Source organism: Amphiprion ocellaris, chromosome 11, assembly GCF_022539595.1.
Source record: "Amphiprion ocellaris isolate individual 3 ecotype Okinawa chromosome 11, ASM2253959v1, whole genome shotgun sequence".
Taxonomy (NCBI): Eukaryota; Metazoa; Chordata; class Actinopteri; family Pomacentridae; genus Amphiprion; species Amphiprion ocellaris.
Genome location: NC_072776.1, coordinates 12314308 through 12336397, shown reverse-complemented (window position 1 = coordinate 12336397; position 22090 = coordinate 12314308). Strand labels below are relative to the sequence as shown.

Here is a 22090-nt window from a genome sequence, read left to right as displayed (position 1 = left end):
TCCATATAAATCTTCTTCAAATGCATAACAAAAATGAATCTGCTGAAGATGACAAATATTTGCTTTGATGCGTCCTATCATTAAAGTGGAATGAAACAATAGATGGACTCAGAAGATGCATTCAAATTACAACACAAAGTCATGAATTTGCAACTGCCAAGCCAAACTACATTATTCCCTCATCTGGTGTTCTGCTTTATGAAATATGAGTTGCTTACACACTGGTACAAAACGCTCACAAACTCACACAATGACTAGGGTGGTGACCTCTTTTTGCATTGTGTATATGTCTGTCAAGTGGATGATCTTATCCTGGTCCCATCAGTAGGTTCTCTGATTACAGCTCTGATCAAATCTCTGCACAGCTCAAGCTGTGGGTGTATAAAAGCAGAGCATCACGGCTGTCTCTGGCACTACATCTTCTTACCGATACCTTGACATTGGAGAAGAGAGATAAATCATGGTAAGATATGGTTTGCTTGTGTGAAACCTACTGAAAGTGCATGTTACTGTGTTTAGTCACAACTGTGAGATATTCTGTATTTGTTCAGAGTTGAGCAGAGTTTTCATTAAACTATGAGATATTTATGATTAAGTCAAAATGAATCTGTTTTTATCCGCATCAATCCATGATAGACGGAGTGAGGTACAGTATTCTAACTGGATAGAAGTAGTTAAACAAAATGTGTTGCAGAAATGCAGAAAGTAAACAGATGCTTCTAGTAACTGAAGAGTGTTACTCTCTGCAGCGTGAATGTATCTCCATTCATGTGGGCCAAGCTGGGGCTCAGATTGGTAATGCATGCTGGGAGCTGTACTGCCTGGAACACGGGATCCAGCCCGACGGACAGATGCCCTCTGACAAGACTGTTGGAGGAGGCGACGACTCTTTCAACACCTTCTTCAGTGAGACGGGAGCAGGAAAGCATGTTCCCAGAGCCATCTTTGTCGACCTGGAACCTACTGTCATTGGTCAGTGACAGTTAAATAGCTGATTATCTTACATAGATTAGATGTTTTTATGTATTTCTGTAGGTTAATTATAACAGCGCTTTATATTTTTTAAGGGCATTGGGATAAGGATTGTTGCATTTGGCAGAATGGGATTGGGAGATGGCAATGGACTCCTTATAAAACAGACCTTGTGGCTCTGTAGAAATATTTCAATACAAAGCTGTTAGAGTAATTCAACATTGGGATTACTCATTCAGTGACTCACTACTGTTGTTTGGTTGTCCAGATGAGGTGCGTACAGGAACCTACCGTCAGTTGTTCCACCCTGAGCAGCTGATTACAGGAAAGGAGGATGCTGCCAACAATTACGCTCGTGGACACTACACCATCGGCAAGGAGATCATAGATCTTGTTTTGGACAGGACACGTAAACTGGTGAGACTTTGAGAATGCCAAGGATACACATTTGTATTACGTTCAACTGTTTTTGCTTGAATAAATTATTAATTGACCTTAACATGTGTGAACTATTAAATTTCCAGGCCGATCAATGCACTGGCCTACAGGGATTCCTCATCTTCCACTCCTTCGGTGGAGGCACCGGCTCTGGTTTCACCTCTCTGCTGATGGAGAGACTCTCTGTTGATTATGGGAAAAAGTCCAAGCTTGAATTTGCTATCTACCCAGCACCGCAGGTTTCCACAGCTGTGGTGGAGCCCTACAACTCCATCCTGACCACCCACACCACCTTGGAGCACTCTGACTGTGCCTTCATGGTGGACAACGAGGCCATCTATGATATCTGCCGCAGAAACCTCGACATTGAGAGACCAACATACACCAACCTGAACAGGCTCATTGGCCAGATTGTGTCTTCCATCACAGCCTCACTTCGCTTTGATGGAGCCCTGAATGTTGACCTGACAGAGTTCCAGACCAACTTGGTGCCCTACCCTCGTATCCACTTCCCTCTGGCCACCTATGCCCCGGTCATCTCTGCTGAGAAAGCCTACCATGAGCAGCTATCTGTGGCTGATATCACCAACACCTGTTTCGAGCCAGCCAATCAGATGGTGAAGTGTGATCCCCGTCACGGTAAATACATGGCCTGCTGTCTCCTGTATCGTGGTGATGTGGTGCCCAAAGATGTCAACTCTGCCATCGCAGCCATCAAGACCAAACGCACCATCCAGTTTGTAGACTGGTGTCCCACAGGCTTCAAGGTGGGCATCAACTACCAGCCTCCAACAGTGGTTCCTGGTGGAGACCTGGCCAAGGTGCAGAGGGCTGTGTGCATGCTGAGCAACACCACAGCCATCGCTGAGGCCTGGGCCCGTCTGGACCACAAGTTTGACCTCATGTACGCCAAGAGAGCCTTTGTCCACTGGTATGTTGGGGAGGGAATGGAGGAGGGAGAGTTTTCAGAGGCCAGAGAAGATATGGCTGCCCTGGAGAAGGATTATGAAGAGGTTGGTGCTGACAATTTGGACGAGGAGGATGATGGAGAAGAATACTAACTTTCCTTAAGCCTGCATTTAAGACAACATACAAATCTGTAGTTGACGAAAATGTATCAAACTATGAATACACTAACAAAGTTACAATTTGAATTAGAAAATAATACATTGTATTAATCCCTATTAACATAAAGTAAGAGTAAAATGGAGAACTAAAAATACAATGATATGGTTAAACTGACAGTATTTTCTGCTTACTGTGTAATACACTGACAAAACAAACCTAATCTCAAATCTTAGGTGAACATCTTAAAACTTGAAAACATGAGGTTGACAATTAAATCATTTGTTCTGCCAACATCTGAGCACATTGCATTCACACTGAAAGCAAAAAAAAACTTAGCTTTCTTTGGGTGTTTAATGGTCGCTTCTTTCTGCAGTTAAGACAGAGAAATTTAGACCAAACCCTCTCTTCTGTTCACCTCCCCCAACATCCTCTCCCATGAGGAATGTAAGTTATGAAAGGGCTCCTATGTCAGTTTCTATATACCATTCAGCTGTGACTCTGTGAGAACGAGAACGGGAGAAAATAACTGACAAAGTCACTGACTGGTGTTGTTTGTCTAGCTCATACTCAGACTGTGGCCTGCAGCAACAATAGGATCCCAGTTCAGCTATGTATGAGTCACAGCGCTGTGATTCCAACAGTGCCGCTGAAAAGTTGCACTTAAAAAAAAAAAAAAAAAAAAAAAAAGCAGAACACTGGCCTCAACATTTCTCGGAAATTTTGTTTGTCTTTTACATTTCAGAGGTGTATCACACTATAGTGGTTGCCGCTATAATATGTCTCTGTGTGTTCTGGATTCTGTCATTATATTGAAATATTGCACAATGCCATATCATTTTATGTAACTGGACTCTTTCTTCTCATCATTTACTTTTCCTACCATTAAAGGACTCAATGATCAGATTAAAACATTTTACAGACTTGTGCAATTATTCATTTAATGATTTAACATACACTAAATGAGCTATATGTGTTGGTGATCGTGTGGGTGCACATGCATGCATTAAACAAACATTATTAAACTCTTGCCCAGGGTCCTTGTTAGAGTATATGAATGTAGAAATGTGTGGGGGTGAGCAATTTGCATGCTACTGGTAAATGCATAAGCGAGATAAATGACTCACTTAAGGTACACTGTATGCAATTCAACTACTCTGGCAACAGTCACAGATATATGCATGCAGTTCCAAGAAAAGAGGGGGAAAGTGGTTATGAAGGACACAAAGAGGGATATTTTTCATACATAATGCTCTAATCTCAAAGTGACAGACAATGCAGATAAATATGACAGCAAAAAACCCAACAGGCAGTGTTATGACCCAACCGCTAGAGTCAGCTGGGTGTAACAAAAACCACCAGCTGTCGTTGGTTTAGGTAAAGCAATGTATTGCTCAGTGACAAATTTAACACAAAAGTGATCAAACAAAGACAAACAAGACTGGTGGATGTTGCTAAAACAAAGCACCAAATAAAACCAAACAAAGGCAAACAGAGATTTTAAACTAGCTAAACAAAAACAAAGCAACTAAACTCCTTAGCCAAACTTAAACACAACAGCAACACCCACCACAAACAACAGAAACCAATACAAACTAGTGACAAGTGCACAGAATTAACAGGAAAAGCACTCAGAGAGCGCAGTACTCCCCCAAGGCTGTTCATTCCTCCAAATGCCACTGTCAGAACCGCAGCATGTTTTATTAGTTATTGATGATCAGAAATCACAGCAACATAAAATGTGCCCATTTAATACAGATGTACCCACAAACAAAATGACCATGCGCTGAGCACAGCCATGTGTTATGCATGCGTACGTTATGCACGGATACCAAATCGTGTGACCTAAATGTGTAGCAGGCGGTGGGGATTGAAGGGACTTCGGGAAACATCGTCACAATTTAATCAAATGTTCCTTGTATCATTTCCGACAGATAAGTCCCAATAAGTCTGTAGCCGTGGATTTGTAGTAGGATCACAATCATGTGATCGTCAGCAGGCAGTTGATGTAGCGTTCACTTGTTGTCAGAGTTACAGTGACACTGTGCCGCTATCTCACCATGATACAGAAATCTTTTTTAAAAAATCTGTGGATCCAGATTATAGGCTGCAGCACTGCCAAAATCTAATGAGGTGATCTTGTGTCATTTCTGACCTTCTCTGAAAATGTCATCCAAACCTGTTAGTCCACTTTTGAGTAATGTTGTGTACAGTCAAACGTGCACCGATTGTCACATAACTCCGCCGCGTTCCTTGGTGGAGTAACTAAATAAAATTGGTGCTTCAAAGCACACACATTTCTTAACAAGACACAATACGCGAATAAGTCACAAGCAGCTTCTCACCAAATTAGCGGGCTGCTAACATGAGCCACAGTCTTCACCAAGATTGGTAGCTCCTCATCGAAATAGCAGCTGTTAACAAAAGCTCTAATTTCCATTTAGCCACCCCTCAGTGGCTACAGAACCTACGGAACCTACAGACCACACAGAACACACGAAACACACAGACACAAGAGGCACTAGGGCAAATTGGTCACACTAAATCCAAGCTGCCCCGACTGAGAGTTTAGTTGTAGGATTTATACACAGGTGTGGTGATGGTTAGGATCTTGTTGGAGGAGGAGTTGTAGTCGTGGACCAATCCAACGTGTCAGGAGGTGTGGCAAACCAGGGCTGAGAACAGGTCTGGAGCTCCAGGTAAATCACTCCTGATGACTTTCGGGTGGGATCTGGAGCTCCTTCTTCAGCCATCTGTAAACAATATAGTTTCCACAAGCCATCCAAACACACACAGGCCCTACAAAGTCCATTACCAACCACATGACTAGCAGAGGACATAACAGGCAGTATAGGGGACTTCCCTCTTCTTTTTTTTTTTTAAACTGCCGCTCCCTCCCGCCAATGAACTATGCAGCTGCTTGCTGTGATTTTCTGCCGGCCCCCTCCACTTCCTTGCCTATAAAAACCCTGACTCTCCCTCTCCTCCGCACTCCTGCCTTGTGTCTGAATCCTCAACGTCGGTCGAAGGACAAGCAGACAAAATGGTGAGTAACTGCTTATCTGATGACGTAGCCTTGAAATCTCCATTCTCTCTCCCCCTTCTGCCTCTCTTTGTCTCTCATTCTTAGCATTAGATGGAGTAAATACCTAGGCCTCTTTAATGCTCATAAGGCCTCTGCTGTGGAGCTGGAGCTACAAAAGCAGCTTTATTCTATTAAATGACAGTAGTTTTGAGCTCAGTTTATGTAATGGAACATTTTGGGCATGCCTGTTGAGAATTCAGGGAGAGGACTTCACTACAATAGTTACATGTGCCTACAAGACAAGTCTTTTCTATACTCTTGTCAATCTAGGCCAGATCACAGAGAGTTAGACTGCTGTGTCATTTTCAAACTTGTTTAATGTGCAGCTAATCATAAAGCAAGAAACATATCAACTTAAAGCAAGACATGATCAGTCTCAACCCTCTGTTTGTTTCGGATTACAGTTTTCTTGACTAAGGAGTGAGCAGGCTAATCGTGGCAGTGGGGGGATGGATAGAAAGAACAGAGAAAAGAGGAGTGGTCTGGCCTAGGCAGTATGAGTTAGTGGGCAGCCATTTTGCAGCTGTTAGGAGTTTTTGGTTGGAGAGATGTGGAGAGAGAGCTAGGAGGGAGGGAGGGAGAGAAAGAGAGACATCCCTGACTGTTACACAGCACTATGCAGCTGGACAGGATGGGGGGAGGAGAGAGACACAAAGAGGGAGGGGATGAGGAAAGGGAGGAGATACAGGATAGAGAGGTGGGGGCAAGGTTTTCACATCTTCCTGAGGCATGGCCTTCCTGTCTGCCACATACTGCAATTGTGTGCTGCAGTTTTTTCCCCCACAAATCCACAAAACCGGCTCCTGCACACAAACGGAGCTTTTAGTTATGTCACATCTGTAATTACATTTTACTGCTCATCAATTCTACTCAGGCAACCCTGAATTCAGACTCTACTACCTGCTTTACTTAAATGCTGGCTTGCCAGTATGTGCAGTGCATTACTGAAACCTTCAGCATTCTTGTCTGGCACAGAGTTTCCTGCAGTCAATATTTTTTCCAAACTATGCCGTTTCCTAGCCAAACCAAGTGCAGATGTTATATAAAGATTGTCATTCGTCTTGAAATTCAAAGGAAAAAGGGGGGGGGGGGGGGGGGGGGGACCATATCAATTGCTCCACACTGTAGAAGCAGACTAGTGTTTAAAGGATAGACCGTTATTTTTGTAATAATCGATGCTGAGGCCAAACAATACTTTTACAACAAATATAGAAGCACTTTTGGGTGGTAAATGTGTTTCATGTCTGACAAATATATGAGTTATCGGCCTCTTTTCACCAGTTTCTTTTTTATTTCAGCGTGAGTGTATTTCTATGCACGTCGGCCAAGCCGGAGCCCAGATGGGTAATGCATGCTGGGAGCTGTACTGCCTGGAACATGGGATCCAGCCAGATGGACAGATGCCCTCTGACAAGACTATTGGGGGAGGAGATGACTCCTTCAACACCTTCTTCAGTGAGACAGGAGCAGGAAAGCATGTTCCCAGAGCCATCTTTGTCGACCTGGAACCTACTGTCATTGGTCAGTTACTATCTTGGACATGAAAACTGCTAAAGATTAAATAATTTGAATAGATTCAATATTTGTCATTTTCATTTGTATGAATTTAAGTTGTGCACTTAAAAATGTGTAAACATACAGTACTTAAACTTGGTTATTATACATTATAGTTAAATGTTTTTCAGTATTTAATTTCAGTATCTGAACAAACAATGTTTAGAACCTGAACATTCTTCAGTTAGGAATACTAGCTCTAACTTTCTTTTTTTAACTGTCCATTTTACAGATGAGGTGCGTACAGGAACCTACCGTCAGCTGTTCCACCCTGAGCAGCTGATTACAGGAAAGGAGGATGCTGCCAACAATTACGCTCGTGGACACTACACCATCGGCAAGGAGATCATAGATCTTGTTTTGGACAGGACACGTAAACTGGTAAGAGTTTGGTTATGTTAGTTTGCTGGACAGATTTAACATTTGAAAAGATTTTAAGCTCTCCAAAAGAACAGTTTTGACTTAACTGTAAATATATGTACAATGTACCAACTCTTCTGGCTATAAAAAGATTATGTGGCTGGAGTGGGATTTTAATTAATTAAAATCTTTTCTTTTTTTTTCAGGCTGACCAGTGTACTGGCCTACAGGGATTCCTCATCTTCCACTCCTTCGGTGGAGGCACCGGCTCTGGTTTCACCTCCCTGCTGATGGAGAGACTCTCTGTTGATTATGGGAAAAAATCAAAACTTGAATTTGCTGTCTATCCAGCCCCCCAGGTTTCCACAGCAGTAGTGGAGCCCTACAACTCCATCCTGACCACCCACACCACCTTGGAGCACTCTGACTGTGCCTTCATGGTGGACAACGAGGCCATCTATGATATCTGCCGCAGAAACCTCGACATTGAGAGACCAACATACACCAACCTGAACAGGCTCATTGGCCAGATTGTGTCTTCCATCACAGCCTCACTTCGCTTTGATGGAGCCCTGAATGTTGACCTGACAGAGTTCCAGACCAACTTGGTGCCCTACCCTCGTATCCACTTCCCTCTGGCCACCTATGCCCCGGTCATCTCTGCTGAGAAAGCCTACCATGAGCAGCTGTCAGTTGCTGACATCACCAATGCTTGCTTCGAGCCAGCCAATCAGATGGTGAAGTGTGATCCCCGTCACGGTAAATACATGGCCTGCTGTCTCCTGTATCGTGGTGATGTGGTGCCCAAAGATGTCAACTCTGCCATCGCAGCCATCAAGACCAAACGCACCATCCAGTTTGTGGACTGGTGTCCCACAGGCTTCAAGGTGGGCATCAACTACCAGCCTCCAACAGTGGTTCCTGGTGGAGACCTGGCCAAGGTGCAGAGGGCTGTGTGCATGCTGAGCAACACCACAGCCATCGCTGAGGCCTGGGCCCGTCTGGACCACAAGTTTGACCTCATGTACGCCAAGAGAGCCTTTGTCCACTGGTATGTTGGGGAGGGAATGGAGGAGGGAGAGTTTTCAGAGGCCAGAGAAGATATGGCTGCCCTGGAGAAGGATTATGAAGAGGTTGGCACTGACAGCATGGGAGAGGAGGATGAAGAAGGAGAGGAGTATTGAGGGTCAAACATCATCAGGCATTCCAAAAGCTAATGTGAACATAACGCATTCCCAGCAACATTCTGATAATCTGTGGTGGTGATTTGTCAGTAATTCATTTTAACTGCCCCCTGGGGAGAAAAGATTTCTGATTCTGAATGTATCATCAATAAAAGTCCTGATAAACATTTTAAATGAACTTGTGGTCATTCTTGAACTCTTTTTGCATAATCTGAAGGGCAAAAAGAAATATTTATTAACAGTTAACACAAATAATATATTCTATAATGGATATTTCATTATATTTGCTGTTCATATAGAGGTTTTTCATTTGTGTTTGCTTGCAACTCCACTTCATTTACTGACTGAACTGGCTTGGGTCTTGCAGTTGCTTTTTTTTTTTTTTTTTTTAAGCCAGCAGATGGCGCAATGGGACCAGCAAGGGAAGTGGAGTGAATTGTTTTTTGTTCGTCAATACAGCAACTCAGACTGCACATGGAGGGTTAAATGCCACTCCTACAACTCCTACAGTGTTCAGGATTTAATGTAAAGCGAACAATTTGTGGTTTTAGGAGCAGTTATGTGCTACAACTATCAGCTGTTTGCCAAGAAATAGGCTAGTAACAACTCATAACTCTCTCAGGCTATGACCTGTTTTTACATTTCTGTTTTAGTTAATTTACAAATAGCAGACATGTGAGTGGTATCAGTATTCTAATCTAACTCTACAATAAAGTGAAATGTTCCAATTCTTGTAATTTTGCACTGTTCTTTGAATGTTTTTAATGACAGCGGTGTATTATTTTTTTTTTTATTTGATCAAATATCAGCTGGGATAGTGGATTGTTCTGGATTCAGAACAGGAAACGTATGATTACTTTTAACTTATTTCTGCCTGACTGTGATTTGATAGGTTTGTGTCTCCATCATCAAAAGCTTTTTATTCATCAATTAACCAGTAACTGGAGACCCATTGGTTTGAGAAGTGGCCCACTGAACCATTTAGCAACATCTCTGATTACCAAAGGGATGTGTCAATATGATATCAGACTTCTCATCTTTCTCTTGAATAAATCACATTAGAAAATCACGAGGATCAGGTTGACATCATTTATCTCTGTGATAAAGAAGGCTATTATCCACTATGTGCTGAATAATAAATGGATTATGAGGTATTTTTAAAACATTGTGGATAGTACCATTACTAAAGGTTCTATTACATATGGTAAACAAAAAAACTCTGGGATATGGAAAATTCCCAGGAATTTCACATAACTTTCCCATATGGTTCCTGGAAAATTCCCATAAAATCTCGGGAAAATGAAATAAAAATCCCAAGAAAATCTCCATGAAATTTCAGGAAATTTTAGATAAAATTCCTGGAAGATTGCTGTAAAATTCCTGGAAAATTACAGGACAATTCCCATAAAATTGCAGGGCAATTAACATAAAATTTCAAGAACAGTCCCATAAAATTACCATAGAATTTCTGGAGAAATCCTGTACATTTACAATAAAATTCCAAGAAAATTCCCATAAAATTCTAGTAAAATCCAATAAAATTTTCAGGAAAACTCCAGGAAAGTTTGAGGATATTTTCCAGAAATGGAATTTATTCTATTATTTACAAAAATTACAAAAATCTGTAATCAACATGTACAATACTTTGTTAGTGCCCCAAATGTGTCAGAAGCATTTGGTAAGTCAACCTAAATACTTATTGTATACATTGTATGCTTCATTATGCATCAGTGAATCATGCTCTATATTGTTTCTTTAATTTTAGATGTAGATTTTGAGGGGGAGGCAAGGGATATGTGTCCCTCAGTATTTAGAACATATGGTAGTTTTTCTTCAGCACTTTTTACATTTTTTTTCTAGAATTTAATAATGTAGACAAACCATGGATTCCCGGATCCCCTTGTTTTTATGGATATGGTTTTATTTTTTATTGTATTTTGTCTGAATTGCATTAGCCATGGTAGAGATCAGTGCATTTCACTGTGCATTATACTATATATAATTGTGTTTGTGATAATTAACGGTTTTGAAATGAATGATTCACAAATTTGTGCAAAAAAGTGTTTGAGCTCAAATTTTCTTGTGGTTGGACACCCAGAACAATACAACAATAAAAACGTGTTACATACACATTAGATTACTTTCATTGTGCACATTTGCTGTTGCTGTGACTTTAAATGTTAGACATACAGAAATTATTTTCAATTTTTTAAAACGGTTTGATTAATGGTAATATATGCAGAGTTCACTTGAAAGGGACTAGAGTTACAACATTACTCCTTTATTTTATTTTTAAATCACTGACATTAACGTTGCTGAAATAAAACCAAAGTCCAATCAACAATCGGCAGCGACGCTTAGCAACAGAATGCAAGCTAGCTAGCTAGCTAGCGCTACAGGAAGCTAATGTAGCATAACGTTATTAGCTTAGCATAAAGTCGCCTAGTTAGCCTGTAATGATAATATATATTTTTAATTGCGTTAGTTACTGTATTCAATGATGTTGTACACAATTTATCAGAAATCTAACATTAACAAGACTTGAGTATTAAAAATCATTCATGACAACAGTTTTTTTTGTTTGTTTTTTTTTTTTGTTTTTTTTTACCACATATCAGCACTTTCCAAATGTGCTGGGCTATTTAAAGGTTAGCAATGCACCCAAGAAAAGACATGAAACGAAAAGTGAAAACTCTCAGGAAAGGATCTGGGGTGGGGGGGATTCTTACCTCAGGGGGGCGTCCTTTATAAACAGTCGGTACGGTCTGGTCTCACTATCAGGGAGCAACAGGCCGGCGCGGAGGAAGGGCGGGTCTGCTGACAAACCCCAGCAGCTTCTAGACGCTCTATTTTGTTCATCCGCCGGGCGGCTCAGAGCAGCACTGAGAACTAACAGGGCGGACTGTCCGCATGTTTTCCTGGAGGGGACCGCAGAGGGATAACGGTACCGTGCTGTGATACCGTGTTGTTGGGGGAATATTGGAGTCGGGGGTCGGTGGAGAAGCTTGCTGAAGGGGGTGGAGGTGGCTGTGCGGCTGTCACGAACAGGCGGTATTCAGAGGCGAAGCTATCAGAACTAATTCATTGTCACTCCAGACCGGTGGACTCACGGCTAAACTGCTAATTCGGACGGTAGGTCCAAAGCTTTAGCTAGTCCGAACAAGTTATACCCACCTACGCCCAGTTGCACGTAATGTAGCTGCATGTAGTTTATCACGAATGTCAAACTTTACCATAATAGGAAATGTGTCACAGAAATACCGTATATTCAATACTGTACCGTTAATGTCAACGGTACGTACTTGAATAGCACAACACCTGTGCCTCCAAGTGCATCTGCTGTGTGTTTAAGCTTGTATAGGCCTACTGTCATGTCAGCAGCAGTTGCCAGATGCCTTGTCGCTAGAAATAACATAGTAGTAATACTTGTGTGAGCGCATGGCTGTTCCCGAGAGGACGTAGAAAGTTAAGTTTAGTCATTTTATGTCAGTTTGGAAGCCCCCTTCAGGCCCGAAACTGCTGCAGCCCACTAATGGGATTGGCATGGTGGCTAGCATGTTGTCTGTGGCTATAATGGAACTAATGACTGGACTGAGGTCTTCATTTCAAGGGCACAGCATTTGATACTTTCAAGTATTTATCCTAATGCAGTTTGTTGAATGTTGATATTCATTAGTGATTTAATGAAATTAACTGATCAGTTTATTAATTCACTCAATCAGCAATTCTCTTAGTCATTGTAGATGCATTTGTTGACTTAACTGAACTGTAATTTTAAAAAATCACAAATATAGAAAAATGTCTAAGGAACTGTTTTGAAATTAAAGTAATTCACATTTATTTGGCTGTATTTGAGTTAGAACTCTCCACAAACTACTTTCAACTTCTACTTTGAAGTTACCCATGGAGTCTCGAGTACTTTCATTCATGTTTGTGAGCTAAATCACTGATCTGTTCATGGAACTGTTTGATTCTAGTCAAAATCCATGTCACAAATCATCACAAAAACTGCTTTTCTTCTGAAGGAATGCTGCTTTAAGAGGCAACTGTTTAACCCAATCAATCAACACGTCTCACAAGTAGTGGACACACAGAGCAATACTGTTTTGGTTAATTTGTACCTTTAAAACATCTAGATTTTGAACTTTTTAATGCTGAAATGTCTGACTCATCTAGTAAAATGTCCAGTAACCATGTATTTTATCATAATTTTGCATTAATTGGCAAAAAACATTTGAGGTGAGATTATTTACATGAAAATAAAAGAAGATGAAACAGATATTATCTCACAGGCATGCTGGTGCTTTCATTTCTCCTGGGTGGGGCATCAGTTTGTAGATCCTTTAACTCATAAACATACACTTCCATACTCTGTATTTCTTAACTCTACATTGTTAAGAAAATATAAGCATAACATCACATTTACCTTCTTAAATAGTTCCTTGGATAACTCCTGTTCTGTCTGACTGAAGTGTTGCAAACTTGTCTGCAAATTAAATATAACATGAGTCTGGAAGTTACTTGTTTTCTTTATGTTGAATCTGGAGTTTGTCACTACATACCAAGGCTCTTTGTCATGAGGGGTCATAATTTAATAATGCAGAATGTGTGCATCCACACACATCAAAATTGACTAGATGTACTGACTTCCTTTTTACTTATCTTCAATTTAGTGTGGTGTTTTGAGGAGTGACAGGAGGCGACATGGTGGACTACTACAATGTCCTGGGAGTGCCCAAAACAGCCTCTCAGGATGACATCAAGAAGGCGTGAGTATGCAGAGATTATCTGAAGAGTTAGGCATTGTAGTCTTATATAAGAAAGAGAAAGTTTGCTTGAGTAGAAAATGTTTTATTGAAAATATATTTCATGAAGTAATCACGCATTGGCAGTTTTAATTTTTGAATTTATTGCATTTCAAAACAAGGAAAAGTCTTTGCAAAAATGACAATAGTAAAAACACATTTCATCATTGCACATTGCAACTGAAATAGCTTATGCACATAAATAGAGGTTTGAGAACCACCGGTATGAAAAATACAGACCTCTAGATAATACAGAGTAGTGTCTTCTTTCTTTTCCAAGGCTTTGCGATGTGCTCTGCTTGTTGTTGTTTCTAAGGAGTCATACATTATGTCAATTGTTAATACATTACACACTCAGCACGTGTTTGGTTATATGCATGTGTCAATGTTTATTTGTGTCTCTGTTTGTGTTTGTTTTGTTCAGATACAGAAAACTGGCTTTGAAATGGCATCCTGACAAAAATCCAGACAACAAGGAGGAGGCAGAGCGAAAGTTCAAAGAACTTGCTGAGGCCTATGAAGTCTTGTCAGACAGTAAGCTACGACAGATGACAATTTGTACGATAGAGAGTGTATCTGTGTATGTTGGATTTTGCATGAGATAAAAAGACATGTATTGATACAATTTTCCTTTACAACAGAGAGCAAACGTGATGAATATGACAGATATGGGAGTGACCGAATGCGACACACAGGTAAATAAAAAGTCTGCTAACATCGTTTGTGTCCATCGTAGTATTAGTTTTGAAAATCCAACGACTCAGGCTCATGTTCAGGTGTATGTGAATGGTAGTTGCTATTAATACTTAAATTGTAGGATTGACTGTGTTTTAGGATTTAGTTTTCTCCATTTTCTTTCTATTGCTGTAACAGTTACTCTTTCTCTCTTATTCTATTCTCTTCTCTACTCTTTTCTTGCTTTCTTCCTTGCTGTCTATTCTTTCTGTTCCTCTTTATTCTCCTGACTCTGACATCTCCATTTCTCAGGTTCGTCCAGCTCAGACTTTTCATCAGATTTCCCAGGATTCACCTTCACATTCCGCAGTCCAGATGAGGTGTTCAGAGAGTTTTTTGGTGGGCAGGATCCCTTTGCTAGCTTCTTTGGTAAGTCATACATAATATGCAGCGCATGTATTTGTCTAGTATCCCTATATATTTTATAAAATTAAACTGAGCAATGTTTTGACATATGATTAATAGTGAAATTAAACCATTATGGTCACAGTAACTGGTCTCATGATTATTCTAACTGTCATATTGGGACCTTTACTGCTTGTCACACCTCTTTTCTCTTGCTTCATTGCCATGTCCCATGGCCCATTTACATTTGCACTGTGTCTCTTTTTGTGTCATTCAGATGATTTCTCATCTTTTGGAAGCTCATCATCTCATCACCATGGCCCTAGTCGATTCTTCTCTTTTCCTTCAACAGGAGGTAAAGAGTTACATACTGTGAGAAAAGTGTTGCACGTACAGTGAGTAGAGTACAGTGTCTAATCAGACATCCTGTTGTTTTATACTGTAAGCAAATTAAAAATATTGTCACTGAACATGTTCAGATTTTATCATAGCTATACCAATTTTGACAATTTACTGTACACAACTTTAATGAAGCAGGGACAATAGATACAAGGTGATCAGTAGTTGTCACTGAAATATGAAAACATAATATTTTTCTGATTTTCCACTGTATTTAAGCTATTATATTGTTTCAAAGATAAAAATCTAACAGGTCAAGCAGGTGTATAATGTATTGATTCCCATGTAATCAGAACAGCAATACCTGGCCTTCAAACTATGCTACTGGGTAACTTACTGGTAAAACTTACCCAACCAGGGGTTGGTGGTTTTGTTTACAAATGATTTTGTCAAATATGTTCCTTCTTGCTTACACTTGCTGCTCTAAACCATTGGAGCGGTATTCTCTCAGCACAAACCGTTTTCTGTAAAGATGCATGAAACTAAATGAGTCTCTTCTTCTCTTTCATCATCTGCTTTTCTGCAGTTGACTTTACTTCTTTCTCCTCTTCCTTCGGTGGTCTGGATGGGATGGACAGCATGGGTGGAGGGATGAGCAATTTCAAATCAGTTTCTACTTCCACTCGCATCGTAAATGGCAAACGCACCACCACCAAAAAGTATGTAATTTCCTCCCTCAAAAAAGTTTAAAATGTAATATTTTCAAGACAAAGAAGTGAACAGTTGATTGAAAAATACCAGCCATTGTTGTATAGTTTAACTCTCCAATGCTTTTGAAAGCTTTTTATTGTTTGCCAGGCTGAAACAAACATTAAAGAAACATTGGTTTGCAGGACCATGGTGTGGTTATTCATTTGAAAATTACTCTTTGATTGCTAGTGATTTATCTTACCAAGGGTGTGATGCATTTTGCATACAAATATTATACAACTGCAAAATTGACGTGGTGAAAATTACATTTTCTAGCTCAGATTTAATTACTTCTTAGGGTCTTATTTGACTGTCAAGTAATTCTAATTATTGTGTATAAGCTACAAAGTGTGGCTGTAAAGGTGTCATTCTAGTCCTTGTAAGTAAATGCTGTTTGCCTGGTAATAAAAACATTCTGAATATTTGATTAATTACTTGAAGTCTTAATACAGGGTAGCCTTTACAAAATTGAGTATGATTCTTTGTTTGACAAGAGAATGTTTCAGACACAGGCACACACATGTACACACAAGACAAACAATGAAAAACACAACCATGGGGATATTTTGATAGTACCATTTATCTTTGCATTTGTCTTCCCTGCAGGATAAAAGAGAACGGGCAGGAAAGAGTAGAGATTGAAGAGGATGGGGTGTTAAAGCGTGTTGTAATTAATGGTAAGACTATGCACACTTAATGGGAGGAAACAATTTTAGGACACATTAACTTGAGACTTTTGTACATGTCCTGCTCCCTCATTTCATTCATGACACCTATCAACAACATGTCAGCACTTTCAGTAAATGTTAGTGTTCCTGAACTGAGCAAAATTCACCTAGACTGACATGACCTACTACCATGAATACATGTAGGGCTTCAAACCCAATATTTAAAATTTTAGTAAAACATATGTTGTTTTAAATGTGCTGTATAAATGATCGTGGCATGATTTCAGTTAGTATCAAAAATGTAATGGATTAAACAAAATTAGAACAGATGCTTCAAGTCAGGCATTGGAATTTTTTGTAACTATTCAAACATGAGCGCTAGTTAAAACTGTTCAACGTGACAACCCTACAATATGTACCTGTTGTTTGTGGTTATGTATTTCTGCATTGTATACATTTTTAATATGTTGATTGTGCACAAACACTCTTGCCTTGTGTGTGTTGTCCCCAGGTGTCGAAGATGAAATGGCCCTTGCTCTGGAGCTGAGCCGGCGAGAGGGACAGCCCCGTCAGTCTCCTCACAAGCCAGGCATCCAGAACAGATCACCTGCTGAGTCTGACAGATCCCGGCCAAGCCCTCACTCTGCAGCCACACACCGGTCGTTCAGCTCTGCTCCTTTCTACCACTACAGCGTTTCAGGAGGCAGCGAGGAAGATGAGGACGATGAAGACCTGCAGATGGCTTTGGCATGCAGCCTGTCAGAAATGGAAGCCCAGCAGAGAGCTGCAGCTACTGACTTCATATCAGGTGCTGGGGGTGTGGGCAAAGCCACAAGTAGCAAAACTAGGGTCTGTAAAGGAGGCAGGGTTGTAACCGAAGCATTTTTGACTGTGAATAGTAGTGAAAAGGTTTTTACAGGGCAGAACGATGCACAGGGTCAGTTTAAAATGGGCTCCGGGCCTGGAGATAAATGGGAACAGGAGGGACAGGGCACCAGAGAGCCAGACTTCTCTCCTGAGTCATCCACAACTGCCAGCACTACACCACTAAGCCAGTGCAGTGACGACAGGTTTAAACCTGCGATAAAAAATACTGATGGCTGTACAAAAAAGAAAAAGAAGTGTGGGTGTGTTGTGTGCTAATGCAGTGTCTGTGTGTGTATTTGGGATGCCTTATTATGCGTATACTTACCTCAGTGTTTTGACTACAGCCGGACTCTAATGTAATGCGATTGCGCAAATCTTTATATGAGGCAGCGCCTAAACTGATGACAAGACTTTCATGAAGTCTTAACACCCCTAAAAGGAACAAAATCGTTCACAAAATTTTTGATTTATTTTTTTGCTGATTTTCATTTTGATGTCTAACCTACATGTTTACATATAATGTGCCAATACAATTAAAAGTTTGAATTCTTTTGTTTTATGCATGTAAAGCAATGCAAAAGATTGCTTCTAAATGTATGTAAATTTGCCAAATATTTACAGACATAAACAGGATTAAGCAGGTATTTAGACCGAGTGTAGAAGTAATAAAGTCAAATTTTATTAATATACACTTTTTAAAACAAAATTGCTAAATACTGAACAGTGTAAACATGCAGAAAAGTTAACATACATAGAAAGCAATATAATTGTTTTTATTATTATTATTATTATTATTATTATTATTATTATTATTATTATTATTATTATTATTATTATTATTATTATTATTATTAATAATAATAATAATAATAATAATAATAATAATAATGAAAGCCCTCAAAGGGAAAACGAGTCAGTGAAAATGGGTTTTGAAGAGTTTTTAAAGCCATTTACAAACACAGCTGATGTAAAAGAGAAGGGAAGACCGTTTCACACAGACAGGGCCCTAACAGCAAAAGCACAATCACCTTTGGATTTGAGGTGGAGGGTATAAATAAGAGACTTTGGTTGGATAATATGAGCAGTCTCGTAGGCTAGTAGGGATGCAAGAAATGCATCGAGGGACAAAGCCATGGAGATAATTGGCCTTCTGTTTGATAAACGTTAACCTGAAATCCCTTCTGTGCTTTATAGCTTGCAAATGAAGGGACCTGAAGATTGGTATGATGTTGTAATTGGTTATCTGTCTTGCTGCTTATACAGGAAAAAAAGCATATCAGTAGCTCAGGGCACGAAAATGAAGGAATGGATGAATTCTTGATCTCTGGTTAAAAGCATCAATTAGCTTTTTTTGTAGTGTTGGTGAATTGAAAAGGAGCAGGTATGTAGAAGCTCGTTGATGTGCGTGTGTTAGAGTTCAGCCCTGGTTGGTAAATGGTAAGGTTGGGGTCTTTTGCGAAGACGAACGTGAGTTTTAAACTTTGGAACAACATTGTTAGAAAGTGAAGACGTTTTGGCTGGTCCACTTTGAAACCGAGCTTGGAAGAACTGTTGAGAGTTACGACATGATTTTAGGATCGACGTTAGAATTAGGTTAGGTTAAGGATTGGGGTTAGGTATTTAGTCATGAAGATTAAGATTAGGATAAGAAACTAAGGAAAGCGTTATGTCAATGAGGGTACTCGTAAACACAGAAAGACAAACAAGTGTGTGTGCTTGTGTGTGTGTGTGTGTACCCATGAATTCCTGTGTGTGTTTGGGTCAGTTGAGACTGCCATAGAATTTTCTCATTCAGACTCTCTGGCAAAGGGAATGTATCAGTACTGTGTGACATTCATCCCAGTGTGAAACAATAGATCAAAATCAAAAGTAGGTCACAGAAGTTTCTGTGGTGATGTCTGTTTACTGTTGAAGCTAATAATTTCTAGATTATACTGTATATAATAACAAATAGTTGGGTGAAACGCACACTCACACATTTTGCTAATGAAGTACTTCATAGATACACAAAGGCTGGCCGGAATAGTCCACACAGGCAGAAAAGTTACAGTAGTGAGGAGCTTATCATTCATTTGAGGTACACAATGTCTGGCCTTAATGCACTTTTACAAAAATACATCACCCTTTATAATCAGATTGTAGATTGTAATGTGGGTTTTTTTGTAGTTAGCAGGCAAAACACAGCATAGAATGTAGTGATGGCAGCAATTACATGTAATCATTTAAATCTTTTAGTGCCTTTTCACATTTTAACTAATAATATGTTTACCATATTTACATTACCGCTGCAAATGTGCCAAATGAATTCTCTGTTACCTTCCTCAAATAAAGGGAAATTTGCAAAGCTTAACATTAATGAGTGGGAGTGATGTCAGGTGCCTTGGGGAACAACTGAGTGGGTGTGATAACATTTATTTTTGATGGTAGTGTGACAATTAACAAAAAAGTTTTATTCCAGTTGGATTGGTAGAGGAGCGGCAGTAGCAAAATGTTCCTATCAACATTTGTTGAAGTGCTGCTGGTACAAATACTAAACCCCCACCTGCTGCAGTTCAGTTTCCTTGTGTGCAAGATGATCAGGAATGTACTTTAGGGACAGCTCCATAACCTTCCCTCCACCCACACTGATTTTCTCCACGCTTTTGCCTGAAATGCATTGAAGAAATGCTTTAAGAGATAAAGATGAATGATAGAGAAGTAGATTGGAATAATTTGAATATGTTTTGATTTCAGACTTCCAGTCACAAGAATATCAATGTCAAAAATTGGTATATCTGCACCTTTGCACTCAAGCTGGATATTATTTACAAAGTGGCACATTTTTTTTTACATAGATAGATGCATCTGTCTGCACAGTCCTAGAAATGCAAAGAATAAGCAAACCGCTGAGCTCCACAGCCACTGAAAGTTCTTCATGCAGATGTGTGTGAGAGAAATTAAGTCAGTGAATCGCAAGTTAGTTACTATGGTGCTCCTGGACAAACCCAAACTTGCCTTCCTGCAGACCTTTAATAAAGGAAAAATAGTTGTAGTGTTAATAAATGAACACGAATAACTGTTTTAAATGTGATTGTTGCTATATTTGTGAACATGAAGCTTAAAGGAACAAAATTAAGTTTTGTCGGTGCCAAAAAAAATTTACTACTAGAAATAATATGTAGTAACATGTTCGATACATGCCTGTCTTATTAAGTACAGGCGTTGTCCCTTTGCCTGTCTTGTTTTCTTTATGCTGCTCATACAGCGCAATACATTTGTTATTGAGTTGTTATATACAAGACATTGCCATGTAGTTTTCATGAGTGCTTGATTTAATTTACTTTGCATGAGTTTTGCTTTTACTTTATAGTGTAACTATTGTCAGTGGCAACAAGTAAGCACAGCTGTTACAGCGTAATTTCAAACAAATTCAATCGAGATGAATTGTTTTGACCTCTCTAAACTGTTAATGTTCTGGAGAGGGAATGAGAGTGAAAGAGGCAGATGGATTCTTTTAAAAAAAAAATATATCGGCCTGTATTATATGTACTACGTTGCACTGCCATGTGTTAATGTTCTTTTTATTTTCAGATTGTTTAAAAGGAAATAACAAATAAAGATTGAGCCAAAAGATGAGTTGGGATATTTTATTTTTTCCAAATATGGCAGTTACAGTCATGTATATTTCACTAATTTACATGAATTTCACTACTAAAAGATATATTTACTGTGCAACAATTATAGAAAATAGATAGGATGTCAATCCAATCCCTCAGTACATAGAATGTAAACAAAAAAATGGTATTTATTTTGCTTACAGTTATTTTAACTCAATGTGATGTTAACCAGTGTGTTTCCATTTATCTTTCAAATACTCAGAAACTGCCCATTTATGTTGTTCATTACAAACCTGTCTGCATCTGCAGCCCTTTCCTCTTCTCTCTTTCCATTTGTTCTGATTCATGTGTGTGATCATGTACATCTCATTAAGAACCTACAACCATGTGTTAAATGGAAACAGAATTTAATCTCACATACTGCTATTAAACTTTAAAATAGTATGTTTATTTCATTTTGCTTATCAGTAATGTTTATTTTGCATTGCCGTGTTAAGCATTCTTGTTCTCATTGCCGATTCAAATAAATCAGCTGTTCAGGTTTTTATTTTTAATGCAGAAAACGCACATGCAAACATCTCTGATGTCCATATCTAGTAGCGTATTATTGAGACGTTAGTTGGAATTAACGGTTTTGTCTTACACTTGGTGCTTCCTGTTTCAGACTCAGACTTCGAGGCCTTCACAAGCTAACCTGATTGGCTCATGCTGCTCTGTGCCCTAGTCCTGCCCAGAGGTAAAGAACCAGTGTGAATCTGAGGCTCCCTGAAAGTTGTTCAGTCCTTCCTTCTGATGCCCCATAGACTCCATGTAGACCAGGTCAGATGATGCCTATTTGCATAACTGATAAAGTGTAACATATCCTTGTACATCTACTCTTACAGGTCAGTTCCCCACGATGCACTTTTGTCTCTCTGCCCACCAAGGCTCCTACCTGCTGAATGACACTTAAAAAAGGCGTGTATAAAAGACGTGTATTTAATCTGTGTGCGCGTGTGTGAATGTGTATGTGTGGAGCAAAAGACTGGAAATTTTGTATTTTGAAACCCAAGGAAATAGTTCTAATCATCTCTGCATTAAACAGCCATGTTTTATGTTGAATTTGAACTAGTTTTGTTCTGGGAATAAGAAATTATTGTACACAGATTATTAAATTACTACAATGGAAGAACAGTTATTCCTGCTAGTTAAAAATGGTGCACAAGGCAAAAAGAAAAGTCTTGAAAAACAAAGTAGAGAAAATAAAATATCTCCCTCTGACTACTCTTAGCCAGTCTGTGCTAGTTTATCACTGCAACAAGATGATTCAGAGTTAACATCAAAAAGG

General features: G+C 39.4%; 3 protein-coding genes across 5 annotated transcripts; all 3 read left to right on the top strand.

Annotated features, from left to right (window-relative positions):
- The first annotated feature begins 445 nt into the window (after positions 1-445).
- LOC111572892 (tubulin alpha chain-like) lies at positions 446-3099 on the top strand. The gene is made up of 4 exons (XM_023276767.3): positions 446-463; positions 750-972; positions 1241-1389; positions 1497-3099. The coding sequence occupies exons 1-4, from the start codon at positions 461-463 to the stop codon at positions 2469-2471; spliced, it is 1350 nt and encodes a 449-aa protein (XP_023132535.2). The 5' UTR covers positions 446-460; the 3' UTR covers positions 2472-3099.
- Positions 3100-5360: 2261 nt separating this feature from the next.
- Positions 5361-8832, top strand: tuba8l3 (tubulin, alpha 8 like 3). The gene is made up of 4 exons (XM_023276764.3): positions 5361-5521; positions 6859-7081; positions 7347-7495; positions 7681-8832. Exons 1-4 carry the CDS (start codon positions 5519-5521, stop codon positions 8656-8658), a joined length of 1353 nt encoding a protein of 450 aa, XP_023132532.1. The 5' UTR covers positions 5361-5518; the 3' UTR covers positions 8659-8832.
- A 2600-nt stretch (positions 8833-11432) lies between these two features.
- dnajb2 (DnaJ heat shock protein family (Hsp40) member B2) lies at positions 11433-21864 on the top strand. 3 transcript variants are annotated; one of them, XM_055015409.1, is made up of 11 exons: positions 11435-11790; positions 13332-13427; positions 13888-13997; positions 14105-14158; positions 14451-14567; positions 14821-14898; positions 15469-15601; positions 16239-16309; positions 16812-17108; positions 21428-21499; positions 21648-21864. In XM_055015409.1, exons 2-10 carry the CDS (start codon positions 13363-13365, stop codon positions 21454-21456), a joined length of 954 nt encoding a protein of 317 aa, XP_054871384.1. In that variant the 5' UTR covers positions 11435-11790; positions 13332-13362; the 3' UTR covers positions 21457-21499; positions 21648-21864. The 3 variants fall into 3 exon arrangements, with proteins under 3 accessions (XP_054871383.1, XP_054871382.1, XP_054871384.1); XM_055015408.1 differs by lacking the exons at positions 21428-21499; positions 21648-21864 and having other exon boundaries at positions 11433-11602; positions 16812-20782; XM_055015407.1 differs by lacking the exons at positions 21428-21499; positions 21648-21864 and having other exon boundaries at positions 11434-11790; positions 16812-20782.
- The last annotated feature ends 226 nt before the right edge of the window (positions 21865-22090 follow it).

Coding starts and splice junctions, on each gene's coding strand:
- dnajb2 (XM_055015408.1), top strand. CDS start 13,363: ATGGTGGACTACTACAATGTCCTGGGAGTGCCCAAAACAGCCTCTCAG. Junction 14,899..15,468: donor CTCTTTTCCTTCAACAGGAG/GTAAAGAGTTAC, acceptor GCTTTTCTGCAG/TTGACTTTACTTCTTTCTCC. Junction 16,310..16,811: donor AAAGCGTGTTGTAATTAATG/GTAAGACTATGC, acceptor TGTTGTCCCCAG/GTGTCGAAGATGAAATGGCC.
- LOC111572892 (XM_023276767.3), top strand. Junction 973..1,240: donor CCTGGAACCTACTGTCATTG/GTCAGTGACAGT, acceptor TTGGTTGTCCAG/ATGAGGTGCGTACAGGAACC. Junction 1,390..1,496: donor TGGACAGGACACGTAAACTG/GTGAGACTTTGA, acceptor TTAAATTTCCAG/GCCGATCAATGCACTGGCCT.
- tuba8l3 (XM_023276764.3), top strand. Junction 7,082..7,346: donor CCTGGAACCTACTGTCATTG/GTCAGTTACTAT, acceptor TCCATTTTACAG/ATGAGGTGCGTACAGGAACC. Junction 7,496..7,680: donor TGGACAGGACACGTAAACTG/GTAAGAGTTTGG, acceptor TTTTTTTTTCAG/GCTGACCAGTGTACTGGCCT.